The sequence below is a fragment of the Arachis stenosperma genome, chromosome 2 (genome assembly GCF_014773155.1).
Source record: "Arachis stenosperma cultivar V10309 chromosome 2, arast.V10309.gnm1.PFL2, whole genome shotgun sequence".
NCBI lineage: Eukaryota > Viridiplantae > Streptophyta > Magnoliopsida > Fabales > Fabaceae > Arachis > Arachis stenosperma.
Window position 1 is genome coordinate 1,652,528 of NC_080378.1, and position 16,700 is coordinate 1,669,227.

Consider the following 16,700-nt stretch of genomic DNA (forward strand, 5'->3'; position numbering starts at 1 on the left):
TCATCCGATCCGAATACTAATTTTACTTGCGGTGTGGTTTGGATTGAATGGTTTTTTTAAAAAAATTCGATCCGATCCGATCCAATTTCAAGCGGTTTGGATTGGATTGATTTTGCGGTTTTGTAAATTAAAAAAAATTAAATACATATAACAAGTCTCAATGTCAAATTTTAAATAATCAATAATGACATAACAACTCTCAACAATATCTCAAAAAGCTAATGATAACATAATAATAGAAATAAAATTATAGGTTAGTTAAAATAAATAAATAAATAATATTTTGAAATAAACTATTTATTAAATAATAATAATACATAAATAATATAAAAATATCTAACAAATTGAACATGTTATAAGTATAATTGTAAATATAATAATAAAATAATAATATTATAGCGCATTGTGCGGTTTGGATTGGATTGGATCGGTTATGAAAAGTAGATCCGAAATCCGATCCAATCCAGCGGTTTGCAAAAAATAGAATCTAATCAAATTCAAATTAGTGCGGTTTTAATCGGTTTTCGATTTGGATTGGATTGGATGAGCGATTTAATTTGGATCAGTTTGAATTTGAACACCCCTCTATGTATAGTTTGTTTGTGTTAAAATTTATTTTGGTGAAATTATTGTTGAATTAACGTATAACTAAATCCTAAATTAACAATTAACTTAACCCTAAATCTTTAATTAGCATATAATAATTAAATTCTTAATTAACATATAACTAAGTACTAAATTAACTTAAACAAAAAAAAAAGAGTGACAATGGAACTTGACGAGCGAAGAGGAAGAAGAACTCAGGAAAGGAAAATGCAATGGCGATGCTGGACGGCAACGGCGGCACACGGAGAGAGAGGGGGGAGAGGATGAAGGAATGAGATGGTTTCGGTGAGAGGAAGAGGAGGTGACGACAGGAGGGGCCGATGGCGACAAGATTGACGGAGCGACAGAGAGAGGAGAGAGTTAGAGAGAGAGGTAGAAGAGAGGTTAGACAGAGAGAGGAGATTTCAGGGGAAAGAGGGTTCACGTCGAATAAAATTGACGCTAAATTGGATGGCACTCAACATTTTTTTATAGTAAATTTATGTTAGAATAATTTACCAAAGACTTTATACTTGGGGTATGTTGTACAAAGTTATTGGTTAGTAAGATTTCTTATACATAAGATTGTATTTGTCTTATGTTAGTGTAGAGTTGCTATAGATGATATATACTTTTAATTAGAATTTGTAATTAAATTAGTATTTGTGGCAAATTAGATTAGTTTTAAAATTTAATGGTTGACTATTTTTTATGGTTTAAATGGTTGTTGTAATTGGACTAGTTATGTATGGGATATTGATTGTAAAAAAATTATTGTGTGATAGTAGTCGATTTGTTGTATTAAGACTATTAAGAGTTCCTTTGAAAAGTAGCAGAAGTTATTTTTTTATTTTTAGATTATAAAAAGTTACAATCTGTGTGTTTGGCACAATCTTAGAAAAAGCTTTTAACTTTTCAAAAGGTTAATTTGCAACTTTTTGAAGAAGTAGAAATATACGACTTCTCTACTTCTCAAAAAGTCATTCTACCACTTATTTAAAAAAAATTAATTTCAAAACAAAAAAATCTGCTTTCATTTTTTATTCTGTGAAAAATACTGACCCTTCACTACCATTTTCACGCAAGGTTTGCTAGGGCCTTCCACCATAATTCCACCATTATTCTCACGCAATGTTCCAAACCTCACCATTTTCACGTAATGATTCATCTGATGGAAGTATTGATCATCCACCACCATTTTCAGACAATATTGCATTTGAACAACTTATTGCATATATTCCTTTTAAGTATTTTTTTTATCATTTTATCACTCTATTTTTTATTATTAAATTTGTATTTAACTGTGGTATGAAATTTCAGTTTTAATTTTATTTTTTTCATATGTGATTTTATAGTTTGTTATTATTTTCATAGTTAATTATAGCAAGTTCTTGACTTCAATAAAAGAGAAGAGAGTTCTAATAGGAGTAAAAAAAAAATAAAAAACAGGAACAAAATATACATTAACACACATTTTATATTTATTTTTTATTTTCACCTACCATATCATACACAATATTAATGATTAGGTTATGTAAAATCAATATTCAATATTAGAAAGTATTTATTATCATCGTTATTTTAATATTCATTCTCTTCTATAAAAAAAATTATTTTTTGAGTTATTTATCCAAACACTACAACTTTAAAATTAGTATTTTTATAACTAAAATTTAAACACAAAATAACTTATTTACAAGTTGCTATTAATAAAAATTCTTATGTTTTAAGTTCTTTTTCCATCAAAATTTATTTAAATTATTTATCCAAACTTGCCTAAAAAATAATAGAGTATGTCTCTTTACTATCGCATTATTCTCTACTTGAAAGCTGTCAAACTATATTACTTATTAGGAATGATTTATGTAAAAGTTGAAACTCTTAGTAAATTGATTTAAGTAAAATCGAATTTCACAAATATAAAGTCTCTAATAAATTGGTTTAACATAAATTGAATTACAATAAAATATTATTTTCCTACTAAATCAATTTAATTTAAAATGACTTATATAATAAGATAAATTAATTTAACTTAAAATGATGTACATGAATACATATTAAATTGGTTCAATTTATATCGATTTAAAAAATAAAAATAAAAAAATCAAAATAAGATAATAAAATAATATTAGATGTAAAATAATTAAAAGAAGTGATTTATTCCACTTTTTAATTTGATTATGTAGATAAAATTGGTGCTGGACTTGAATATGAGAAGGAGTAGTTCTTAATATTGGTATGGTGTTAGGCACAACTCGGACTCAACGATTTCTTGAATTTAATTGAAAAAGCAAATTAACAGAGAAAACGGACCATCCGATTTAATGTAAATAATCAAAAAAATTTTGATAATAAAAAAACGCAGGATTCAGTTTATTTTATGTGAATTTCAGATTCTCTCTCCATACAAAATAGACCCTCCGATTTGCTTCCAAAAACTTAAAAACAAAGAATCCGATTTCTTAACACCAAATCTGAGTAAAAAGCTGTCCTACAAATTAGTGTAGTACATCCATCATCCATAATTTGACACAACACCTTCACCTCTTCCATAACTAAAAAAATCAGCCGATTTACTCCTATAGATACTTTTAATAATTTTTAGCAAAATTAATCTTTATATATATGATCAAAATATTTCATGTAAAGAATAAAAATATAGATCTTTGTAAGGACAAAATCAAAAAAATTCGTTAAAAGTGTAAAAAAACGAAAGAAAAGATCACATCATTCTACCAACCAAGGTAGCTAGGTAGGCTAGGAAGCTAGGATGGAGTTGGGGCCCTGATGAGTACTGGAATTATTTGCAGTGCATATGCCAAAAAAGTCATCACTATCGATGCAAGGTCTTATTATACCCTCTATTTGTTTGGGTCCAAATTTGCTAAACAATTTTATTTACACCCATTTGTATTTACTCTGTGTCTATTTGCTAAGGTCCCCTACCTCCATATCCGCTGAGCTATACAACTCCCTTTAATCAAGTACATGCACCAGTTGCAAACCGACATATATATAAGGGTATTAAAAAAAAAGTTGAAATTCAGATGCAATAGACTTCACGTAAAATTGATACCTAAAATTGATATTTAAAAGTCCTTAGATGATTTGACTGATTTGACTAAATTTTTATTTAACTACTTTCAGATATCAACTTCTGAAATCGACTTCACATGAGTTTTCACCTTAAAATAATAGTTCGCTCAATACCAAAAGAAAAAAAAAGTTTTAGTTGAAATTATTTTAAGCAAACTATTTCTTCTTAGTTAAACTCTAAAATAATCTTTTAGATTGAATATTTGTATGAAAAAAATTATGGAAATCTTAATTTTATCATAATTAATTCTAAGATTAAAAAGATTATACCATATTAATCTTTCGTTCTATTTTTAATGAATTACTTTTTATTTGTCGAGTTACTCTTTATTTATCGTATGTATATCTTTGTATATTGGGTTAGATAAAAATGACATTTTAATCTTGAAACTAAATACTAAATAAAACGATATCATTTAACCTTAATATATAGTCATACATTTTTTTTTGGAAATAAGATGCTTTGTAGTTCGTTAAGATTAAGCAACGTCATTTCATTAAGCATTTAATCCTAAAACTAAATTGACGTCGTTTTATCTAATCCACTAGAGAATAGTATGTGTTAAATCACTTATGACGTGATAAATAGTAATTTAATACGTACCGTGCAACTTTTTTAAATTTATAAATGTCTATTGTGCAATTAGAATCTCAAAAATTTTTTTAGTATAAGTAGTTAATCTCAAAAATCACTTTAAGTTTAACTCATTTTTTCAAGTTTTAAATTCACCATTTTTTAATAATAAATGTCTTTTTTTTTTCTACAACAATTTCGATCGATTGCGCCAGTCGACCAATCTACTATGATCGCCTAGGTCAGTTTAGATTAACTTTTAAAAATATTTATTTTATCTTTTTTAAGATAATATTTTTTAATAAAAAAAATTATTTTATATTTAGGTAAACGTTTTAAAAGAGCTTTTAAATATTAAAAACATCTTTTGCTCTTATTTTTTTTAAAATAAGGTATTGTTGGTTTTTTAAAAAAATAAATATTGTTTTTTTTAACAAAAATAATTTGCTTAAAAGATGTATATAAACGTATTTAAAACTTAATAAAAATAATTTATTTTTGATAAAAATATTTTTATTCAAATAAATCAATAAACTAAGACTAAAAATAATTTTTAATATGTTACAAATCAATTTTTTTTTATATAATTCAGTTTAAACTGATTTTTAAAATTAAAATTATTTTTTTCTAAATTAATTTAAATACGTACACCATAATATAAACTAATTTAAAATCAGAGAAATAATTTAGTACAATTTTAAAATAATTTTGATATAATTTCAACTCAGTTTATAAAAAAAATGTATCATGATTCATGAACACCTCTTCACACACAAAAGAATTTTACATGAAAAACAAATTATGTATTCACATTAATAAAATAACTAATTTTTAAATATTTTAATACGTAAATCTGATTAGATGACTAAATTAGTGTCTCAACTCTCACATTCAAACTTATATATATCTTAAAATTAGTTACATTATATTTAATAATAAAAAGTGTATATTGACTACCTTTTATTGATTCTTATGCACAAAATAAAATGATTAAATAAAATATTTCTTTCACGTATTAAAAGAAAGCATAATATTAGAATCCACAACAATAAGACAATAGTTAGAATGTATACTCAAATAATTATAAATTATCATTATTAACTAGCTACACACACATATCATATTATAATGTATATCAATATTATTGAAGCTCTCGAAATACACATTATTCCTAGAGCACATAGATATAGATTGACATACATGATAATATAAGGTTTGATATCTTATGCTTTCACTAATCAATTTATAACATCTTAAACGAAAGCATCGTTAGGGAGACAATAGACTATTTGTACAATGTGTACAATAGATTATTAAGTTATAAAATAAATATCTCCCATACTATTTAGAATACCATGTCATGATATCACTTATTCCAAAAGTTTCCGCTAATGGAAAAAAGTAACACTAATAATTATATCTCTAATATTCTATAAACTTTTATTGTACACATTGTATAAATATTCTATTGGTTCCTCGTACTTTCCCTAAACAAAAACATAGCCAACTTGGCAATTAAACAAGCTAGACCTAAAACCAAAGTAGGGTTCCTCATCCCTTTTCTTTCTACATAATAATAATAATAATAATAATGAATATAGATGAGAAATCATGGTTGATACAACTTGTTCCCACATCTGCATTTCCAATGAAGCAAGTAATAGGTATCATCATCCCCATGAGATGATTTGATGAATTGGTTCTTGTTCTTGTTCTTCTTCCCTCTTGGATCATTGTTATTGGAATTAACAAGTGTAGCCATGCAAGGCCTACACTTCATGCACTTGTTCACACATGCAGGAGGACTTGATCCTACCTTGCTTTCCACCATTATTGCTCTCTTCAATATCAACACTGATCCATCTAACATCATCGACACATACATGCATATTCAGTTCAAAACCATGAAAGGATTTTACCTCCTTCAACAACATGCATTATATTGAATCAACCACCTTCAGAAGTCCATAAAAAGTTTAAAATTCAAATTTTAGACTTTTTCATAGACTTCTGAAGACGGTTGATTCAATAGTTTTAAAATAATTGTTAATTTTATTAATAAAATACATATTATTTATTTTAAATTAATAGTTATTTTGAAACAAAGTCAAGGTTTTTATTAGCTAGCCAACTCAATAAGAACACTAGAATAATAAAAGGAAGAAGACAAAAAGAATTAGAGATATATGTAGAGAGATAGAGATTATTGTAAAACTAAAAAATCCTAGAAAATTATTTAATTAATTAAAACCATATGAAAATTAAACAGGAATCATTATATATCAACAGTTCTTATTATAACTAGAAAATAGGGTATAATTATTAATTATTAATTATTAATTATTATATAAAAGTGATGAAATATTTTTATTTTTTTTTACCTGATTTGGGAGGTAGAATGGAGAGGGAAAAGATGAAAAGCACAGTGAGAAATTTGATGAGTCCATGTAGTAGTAGAGAGTAGGATCTACATGCAGGTGGAGCCATGATCAGTGAAAATATAGTGAAGGGTTTTCTTTACTACTACTCTAGGGTGGAAGAGAGGGCTTTAATTATTTGACCAATGTTTTTGATGTAAGTAACAGTAGCTATGAATGAAGAAAGTTTAATGTGTTTGAGAATGAAAGAGTATGGAAGCAGTGAAAGGGAATTGGAGTGGTTGGGACTTGGGAGTGAATTGATAATGACTAGTGAATGGAAATTGGAAGGTTATAAAAAAAATTAATAAAAAAATAAATGAGGTTTTAATAATGTTGTAATAATATTAATTAATTATTAAAAAATGGGAGATGTGTTTCCTGTTTGAGAGACAATGGTCTGAATTTATGGCTTATTCACCAATCAAAGTGTAAAATCATACAGTGAATAATTTCTTTCATTTTGGTCCTTTTTGGAATATGCAATGGTGATGAATAGATTTTCTTCATTGGATTCATATTGTGTGTGACTATTTTGAGTTTGACTGACTTATGATAATGAAAACCAAATCTTTGCAAAACAAGAATAACCCAACCACTTGTTATTATTTTTTCTTAAGATAAATGGTAATTATATTTTATTTCTTTTTTTTTTTACGGATTGTTGCATAATAGATGTGCTTTATATATTTTTAATATAAAAATAATCATATATTCAAGCAATTTAATATAATTAAAATTTGGATGAAAATAAAATTTTAGAAGGTATTTATTAAGAGTACACACAAGTATTTTTTAAGTTTATTTTATAGACTCGTAAAAATAAAAAATAATTAATTTACTATTTCATAATTAAAAATCTCATCAAGGTGTAATTTATAAACTATTTCGTACACTTTCAAATCACAATTCGTTAATTTATTCTCTATATTTTATAAAAAATTTAATTTTAATATATTATTAGTATAAAATAATTTTATACACGCATCAAATATCAAATTACATAATGTATATATGTCATTTTAATAAAAATATTTTTTTTTGAATTAATTACATAAATGACCGGTCATTTTAAATAATAAATATAAATGAATTGAACATAAAATATTTTATATTTTTAGAATATCAAAATTAAACTTATTTTATAAAACCAATTGTTTCAAATTTTTTAATATATTGAGAAAAAAATTAAGATATATAATAATATATATTAATTAATAATAAGAAAGTAAAAATGCCACAGTAGTTATTAAAACTGAAAAAATGTGATACTTATTTTGTTAAATAAACGTTCAAGTTAATAAAATTTATTGTTAATATTAGTTAAGTTCAAGTCAACAAATATTCTCATTTTCTCTATATTGGATTGATTCATATATACTTCATATAGCTTCGATCAAACTGCTCCATTAAAACCCTTATCTTACATTGGTACCATATTAAGTCATTTGGGTTGACGAGAGAGGATGAAAGTTCTGACTTTTTTGTTCATGGATTGGTTTTTGTTGAAAAAGATAAAGCGTTGTATTCAGTGCATAAACATTGGTCATGGGACACAAAATACTTTTACATTACTTAACTTTATCATAAACATTATCCAACTTTAAAGCATAAAAATAAATTTGATTATTTTCCAGTAATTAAAATGTGTAAAACTCATATTTCACTCTATTTGTTACTAGTGCTACAATAATAATAATAATAACAATAATAATAATAATAATAATAATAATAATAATAATTTAATTTTAATGCACCATCAATATAAAATCGTTTTACACATACATCCAATTACATAACGTCACATTAGTAAAAATAATTATCTTTTACGTTGGTTGCATAAATAATTATCTAAAAATATGATTATGATTGCACTGTAAAATATTTTATACCGTTAATATATCAAAATTAAACTCTAGTAATCATCTCATCATATAATATTAATAGATAATTTATATATACATAGAAATATTATATTAATAATATTTCTATAATTTAAGTATAAATACGGTACTCTAAGAGTACTTTCATGTATATCTTTATTAGGATAGAAAATTATGTATTTTAATTTGTTAGGATCGTAAATTATGTATTTTAAGATAGGAAATATTTGATATAGTTTCATATCAAAAGTTGTATATATATGTGTTTATCATGCCTAATAGAAAAAACAAGTTGAATTTTTTATATGATATCAAAGTTCTATGTCCAAAAGATAAAGAGTTCGATTCTTGGTGAATCTAAAAATAAAAAAAATAGCATAAGATAAATAAAAGATAAAAAAAAGACTTATGCAAAATTAAACAAATCTAAAAAGAAGCGCTTGTTTGAGAGAAAGTATTAGAGATATAACTGTTAATGTTATTTTTTTTATTAGTTTAAGTTTTTGGATAAGTAATTTTCATAGAACAATCAAATTTTATTTAGTTTACTATGATAAGTGACAACTCAAATAAATTTAAACATCTCATTACATGCAAATAGATGTACTTATTATATTATTAACTTCCTAGAAAAAATGAAAGCTTGGAAGTGGATTTTAAAAATAAAATAAAGTTTGCCTTTAAATAATGAGTTGAGAGTTGTAACTGTTACTGCTGACATAGGAAACTTTGAAAAGTTTACTTAATGGAGGATATGGGATGATTCTATTTTCAGAATTTTACCCACCCCATTTGCACTTCCCGGCTGAAGCAACATTTTCGGTGATGCCATTCAACAATCTAAAGAAACTTCAACAAGGTTCATTTTGAAAACAACATCACCATTACCCATTTCCCAAAAAAAAAAAATGAAACAAAACAAAAACACAAACTGACGTGTACTATTGCTCAATAGTTTATATGGAAATAGTGAAAGTTAATAAGCGTCAAATCTATCAGCACACTTTGCGGTAAAAAATTAAATCATTATAAAAAATATAGAATATTTTTATTTTAGCAAAGTAAATATATGATTTGTGTGTGTAGAAGTGATGGTTGAAAATAGATGAATGTAAAACAAGAAAAAAATGTTTGTTTTAATTTATTAAAAATTTAAATATATTTTTAAATTTTATTTTATTTAATTTTGTTTTAAAAATTTTTATTTATATTAAATATATTTTTGATAATTAAATTTTTAAAAAAATTAAGATTGATAATTATACTTGATAACCGACGAAATTTTATGTTTGACTTATTTATAATAAAGGTTATTAATATAAAATTGTCGTTAAAATTGTGTTAAATTCTTAAAAAATTAGTTGTCAGATATATATTTAATGTGAATTGAAAATTTTTAGAATAAAATTAAAACAAAATAAAATTTAAGTATATTTTTAAAATTAAAAGAAAAATTTATAAAAAAAGTTAGAATACCTATTTCTTTCTTACTATTAGATTTACAGAGAAGAGTAGAATTGATAATAGATAGAGTAAGATAGTGTTTAAACTATATTTTAAATTTATTTGTGAGTTAAATTTTTTTTTAAAATTCAACCCTATTCTACCCGTAAAGTGAGAATATCTCAACCTTAGTTCTATCTACACCCTAAAATTTTCAACTCTATTCTAACTGACCCAACAGAAAAATCAAATTTTTTCAAGTAAATATAAATTTTAATCATTCCATACTTCATACATATTAATAAAATAAAAAATAAAAATTTAAGTCTAAATTAAAATTAAAAATAATAAAATCTTAAAAAAATTCAACATAAAATGATAATAGCATGATCATCATGTTTTTAATAAAATTAAAATAACACAAATAAAAATAAATATATTATTACTTTTTTTTTTAATTTCAAATTCTTGTAACATTATTCTTTAAATAACAAATATAATAAATTAGTAATTTAAATAATTAGTTTAGTAAATACTTTAAATTTTATAAGAAAAAGATCACAAGTTCAATACATACTTCTTTCACTATATATACATATATATATATATATATATATATATATATATATATAACCTGCACTACACACTATCTTAAATTAATTGACATAACAATTTAGTAAGGTACATGTGTAAGATTTAATTAGAAGTGTTCAAATTCAAATAGATCAAAATTAAACTGTTCATTTAATTTAATTCAAATTGAAAATTGATTAAAATTCCACTAATTTAAATTTAATTGGATTCTATTTCTTACAAATAATTGGATTGGAACAGATTTTAGATCTACTTTTCATAACCGATCAAATCCAATCAAATCCAAATCACACAATATACTATAATATTATTATTTTTTATTATATTTACAACCATATTTATAACATGTTCAATTTGTTGAGTAAATTTCCATAATGGTCCCGAGATTGACGCCATGCACCAAAATCGTTCCTGAGATTTCAATTGCAACAATTATGTCCCTGAGATTGGAAAAATTGCACCATAGTAGTCCATGACCCATTTTTCGTAAACAATGCGCTGACGTGGCTTGATGACATGGACTTTTGGTGACACGTGTCACCTCATGTGTTGGTCACGTGTAATGGTATGATGACGTGTCGGTCAACGATACGTGACATGCTGACATGGAGGAATATGCCACGTGTTACAATGCTATTTTGTCACGTGTCAAATTATGCCACGTGTCATAATACTATTTGTCCACGTATCATCCACTATGTCATTGTTACATGTGTAACAAATTGGTCCCTGAAATTGAATGTCGTGTACTAAATTAGTCCCTTCATCAGTTTTTTTCTCATTTTTTTGATAAATTTAAAATTCTCAATATTTTTTGTACACTAATTTTAAATATATTTTTTTATTATACATATTTTATAATAAATTTTTAATTAATAATGTTAACTTGTATCATTAGAGTACATGTTAACTAAAACTAAAATTTTATTATTGTCTCTTGTGTTTATTTGTATCTGTTTTAATACTGTTCAAGTCATTGTTACAAGAAGTATTTATATTGATTAATAGTGTAATGTATGAAAAAACCGCCTAACTAAGTTATAGATAAAATGAATTATTATAATCACAGTATAAATTTATCTTATTAATTTAGTGAGAAGTTAATTATATGAAAAATCGGACATTCTTAAAATAGATGAGAATAATGAATTTATATTAGTTAATAAGTGTCTTATCAAGTATTTCTAAAATATTTATTAAAGTGTTAAATATTAAAAAAATTGTATTAAAAAATATTATTATACTCTTAACTTACACTCTTTATTAAATCAATATCAATATGTCACATAATTTTTTTAATAAAATATTATAAAAAAATTGTATTAATTAAAACTAATATTTTAAAAATATTTTATAAAAACATTTATATTTAAATAATTTGTGAAAAGATAAAATTCAAATTAGTGTATTCAAATATATAATGAAAATCTTAAATTTATAAAAAAAATGAGAAAAAACTAATGAAATAGGGACTAAAATGAGTATTTTGATGAAAAGTAAAGGACCAATTTGATGCACATATAACGATGACATAATGGATGACACGCATAAAAATAGTATTGCGACACGTGGCATACCCATCCATGCCAACATGTCACGTGTCGTTGACCGACATGTCATCATACTGTTACATGTGGCCAAACCATGAGGTCACACGTGTCACCAAAAGTACACGTCATCAAGCCACGTCAGTGCGTCGTTAACGGAAAACAGGTCAGAAACTATTATGATGCAATTTTTTCAATTTCAAGGAAGTCGTTGGTGCAATTGGAATCTCACAAATGATTTTGGTGCACAATCTCCAAAAACCACTATGGAGATTTACTCTCAATTTGTTATATATTTTTATATTATTCATGCATTATTATTATTTAATAAATATTTTATGTTTAAAATGAACTTTATTTATTTATTTTAACTAACTTATAATTTTATTTCTATTGTTATGTTATCGTTGGTTTTTAAGATATTGTTGAGATCTGTTATGTCATTGTTGGTTATTTAAAATTTGATATTGAAATTTGTTATATATATTTAATTTTTTATATTTATAAAACCGCAAAGCCAATCCAATTCAAAATGCTTGAAATTGGATCAAATTAAAAAAAAAATCATTCAATTCAAACCGTATCGCAAATAAAATTAGTATTCGAATCGAATGAATATTTGACTCAAAACTGATTCAAACCGCACGACAAGCACCCCTAAATTTAATACTCACGTATAAAATACATGTTGCTGCCGTATATGAAGGGAGTATTAATTGACATAATAATTTAGTAATCTAGTTTTTTATTTAATATATTTATTAAAAATAGTAAACAAATAAATATTAAATTAATAAAAAATATTTTAACTAAGTAATTTTGAATGTTTAACCATACAACTAGTTATATAATATAACGTACACACACCTTAGGTAGATTTATATTGGGTGTTTGAATCATTATATATCATATATTTACAAAAATAAAACTGCGTTTTTTTTTTCCATTGGGTTACAATTATTTGTATAACAACACGAGATTATAAAGAACAAATAAAACATATTATCTAAAAAATATTAAATTATTCAAATTAAAAGTGGGAAATACGGAATGAGATCGAACGGTTGGTGTTGTAAAGTGAGAGATGTACGGATAATAATGGAAGAAAGTGAAGAGGAGATCAGAGACGCACGTAACTGTTCCCTGTTAAGTGTTCAGTGTTTGAGATGATAACAATCACGTCATTGCTGTCCGTACACTATTTCTTCCATTGTCTAGTCTTTTCATTCTTGCTTCCCACTTTCCCCTCTTTTTCTTTCTTTTCTACTCACCACCCTCATCATATCTCTCATCATATACTACTATAGTACTAATGTCCTATACTATGTATATATGTTTGGACAATTCTATTTTTAATCTAAATAAAATATTATTATGATTAATTTTACAAATGTACAAACTTTTTGTTGTAATTTATCATTGAACTAGTAAATTTTGGTACAACTTAATAAAAGACTTGCAAGTTACAAATCTTTCATCTGTGTTGAATCTCAGCTGATGAATAATTTCTTTTACAGGAGAATACAAAATAATATTTTGTAAAATATGAAACTAAACCTAAGATGCACGGACACGAAGACGGGACATGCCGATATGCAAATTTTAAAATCTTATATAATACAGAGATACGTATACATATAAAATATAAAGTATTTTTTAGTTAAATTATAATGATATTTTAATATTTTATTGATATTGAAATATAAATTAAAAATTTTAATTATTTTTAAAGTTTTATTTTAATGATATAAAGTATCTAAAATATTTTTTTAATAAATAATAATATATATTATATCTAAATTTATTTTAAAAATATAGGTTAAGAATAAAACTGGAAACACTGACACGTAATGGTATTTAAATGTGTCCAAAAAATAATTTTCTTTTTTACTAAGACATAGTTGAACACAGTAGACACGCGTATCGGATGAGTGTCGTGTCTAAAATGTGTTTGATACGCGGACACGACAACTCAACAAAGTGTCCATGCTTCATAGAGCTAAACCAAAAAGGATCTTTGTTTGTCGGAGTGATCTTTTTTTATTTATATTGGTGTGTAGAAGGGCCAAAGGCCCAACAGTTTCACTAGGTTTTCAGCCTACGAAGCTATTAGGGTTTAAGCCCCGTCACTCATATTCATGACCACATTTGTTTTTCTCTGTCAAATTGACGACCCATCTTTACATCATTTGTTAAATTTAGAACTTATCTGACAACCAAAACAAAAAAACTTGTCTTACCCGAACTAATTTGGATGGATCTATGCTGTTATTTTTATATAAAATCATTAATTAAAAATCATTAAATAATTTAATTAGATTATTATTTAATATTTTTCAACTAATAATTTCACCTAAAAGATAAATTATATTTAACTTTCAACCTTAATAATTAGACCACAATTTGTATAAACAGTATCAAAAATTATTTATTAACCAACAAAAAAAAAAAATAAAATTCAGATTCGCACCAACAGGCCTTAAATAAAATTTAAATTTACAATAAATTAGTATTTAATTTAAATAAAAAATTTAATTCAAATAAAAAATAAATTATATTATTCACTAAAATCAATCACCACATAAAATATATGAAATTTTATTTCTTCGTTCTCTTTAAAGTCCAAACCCACACCCTAAACACGTTATTAGTGTCATAAGCCTCACACCATCACAAATCCATGATCAAATTACATAGAAAAAGGACATATTTATTTATAATATTTGTCTAACATCATGTTAACATACTCCAACCACTAAATCAGAGTACATGAAACATGTCTCCTTCAATGGACACTAATTTGCTTAACATCCTTTTTTTGCTGCTGAGTCCTAGGAATAGTAATAGTTAAGACACCATCCTTCAACTCTGCCTTAATCTCATCAGCTTTAGCATCATCAGGCAAAACCAAATTGGTATCATAGTAGCCATAGCTACTTGAAGACCAATACTCATCATCATCCTCTTCTTCTTTTTCTTCCTTGTGTTCACCCTTTATCTTTAGCACACCATCATCAATGGTGATCTTCACATCCTCCTTCGCAACTCCGGGCATGTCGTATCGCAGCTTGTAGTGGTCGTCGCGCTCCCTAACTCGGCCGGTCAAGGACCATGGTGTCAAGTTCATGTTGTCAAATAGCCTGTTGATGTTCTCACTTGCTTGCATCAATGCATTTCCAAGCCCTGAAGGGAAGAATTCTAGCAACCAACAAGCAATATTCATGTTTTCTTGTGTTTCAAGTCATCTACACATTTTTTTCTTTTAATAATTTAACACAGAACTAGAAATTCATACGTAACGACTTTTAACTACAATTTCACGTCAGTTTTAGCATCGAATTTCACTATTGATATAAGGCAATATTCAATATGATATCAATATCTCTAAATAATTTGTGTTATGTGTATACCATTTTACAAAAACAGAGAATTGTGATTGTTTTACTTACCAATAGAAGAGTGTTATGCATAATATTGCACAACTAAATTTAAAAAAAAAAAATTTGAATGTTAGGCAGAGAGAGGGGGGGGGGGGGGGGTTGAGAATTACCATAAAGTTGAGGGGTGGTGAAATCAGTTAAATCATTAGTTTCATTCCTTCTCCAAGGCCATGATCTCCTGCTCCTCCTCCTAGGGAACAGCCTGGACCTTCTCCCACCAGATGATGACACAGCTATCTCATTCCCTTCAGATTTCTCACTTGCAAACCTTCTTAATAACTCATTCCCAAACCTCCGTGATGATGAACAATTAGCCACCCTTTCTTCAACCTTCTTCATAGCCAAACGTGCCAAAGCCATTTTTGCTAACTATCTATTCTTCAATACAAATGGTTTTTGTTTTCTGTTGTTATATTGAGGAACTTAAATAGTTGCCTTTAGATGCTTATAGAACTCTCTAAGAGATTCTACCACACAATAGCAATATAGAACCGTCTCGAAGAATTTTCACACTAGTCTTATCTTAATTATTAGTAATAGTTTGTCAGAAAAAAAATTAAAAAAATAATTTATTAATGTGACTAATTTATTTATTAGAAATACTATATTTTCTATTCAAGTAGAGTAGAGTGTTCGAGATGGAAAATGCACCAGATTCCATGTCTTTCGTGACATGTAGAGAAAGAACTAGACGCTTTTTTTTTTTTCACTAAAATCTATTTATTGGATTTTCCAGAAACACCAGTTACCTCCACTTGTTTTTGGTAAGATAAATTACATTCCTTTTATTAAAATAAAAAATCTTTGGGCCAGGCCCAAATAGATACATTTTCTACACCAAAAAAAAATTGAACCAATTCTCATTGTCTTGCATGATGATTAAAATCTAATTGAGTAAAGTGTCGTTTTTGTCCCCATTGTTAACGTTTCAAACGTCCTATTTAAGTCTCTAACGCTTCAAAATTGACTCAATATTGTCCCGCTGTTAGATATCCGTTAACAGAATTGACGGCGAAACAAAATTGAGACGATTTTGAAACGTTAGGGACTTAAATAGGAAAACGTTGAGGATAAAAACAATACATAGAAATAAATTTTAATTTAATTTTATCATTTAATAA

At 25.8% G+C, this 16,700-nt stretch overlaps 1 protein-coding gene across 1 annotated transcript; it reads right to left on the bottom strand.

The window, feature by feature from the left end:
- Positions 1 to 14,749: 14,749 nt before the first annotated feature.
- Positions 14,750 to 16,013, bottom strand: LOC130962308 (26.5 kDa heat shock protein, mitochondrial). The gene is made up of 2 exons (XM_057888519.1): positions 15,690 to 16,013; positions 14,750 to 15,337 (listed from the first exon to the last, which is right to left on the bottom strand). Exons 1-2 carry the CDS (start codon positions 15,937 to 15,939, stop codon positions 14,925 to 14,927), a joined length of 663 nt encoding a protein of 220 aa, XP_057744502.1. The 5' UTR covers positions 15,940 to 16,013; the 3' UTR covers positions 14,750 to 14,924.
- Between the last annotated feature and the right edge of the window lie 687 nt (positions 16,014 to 16,700).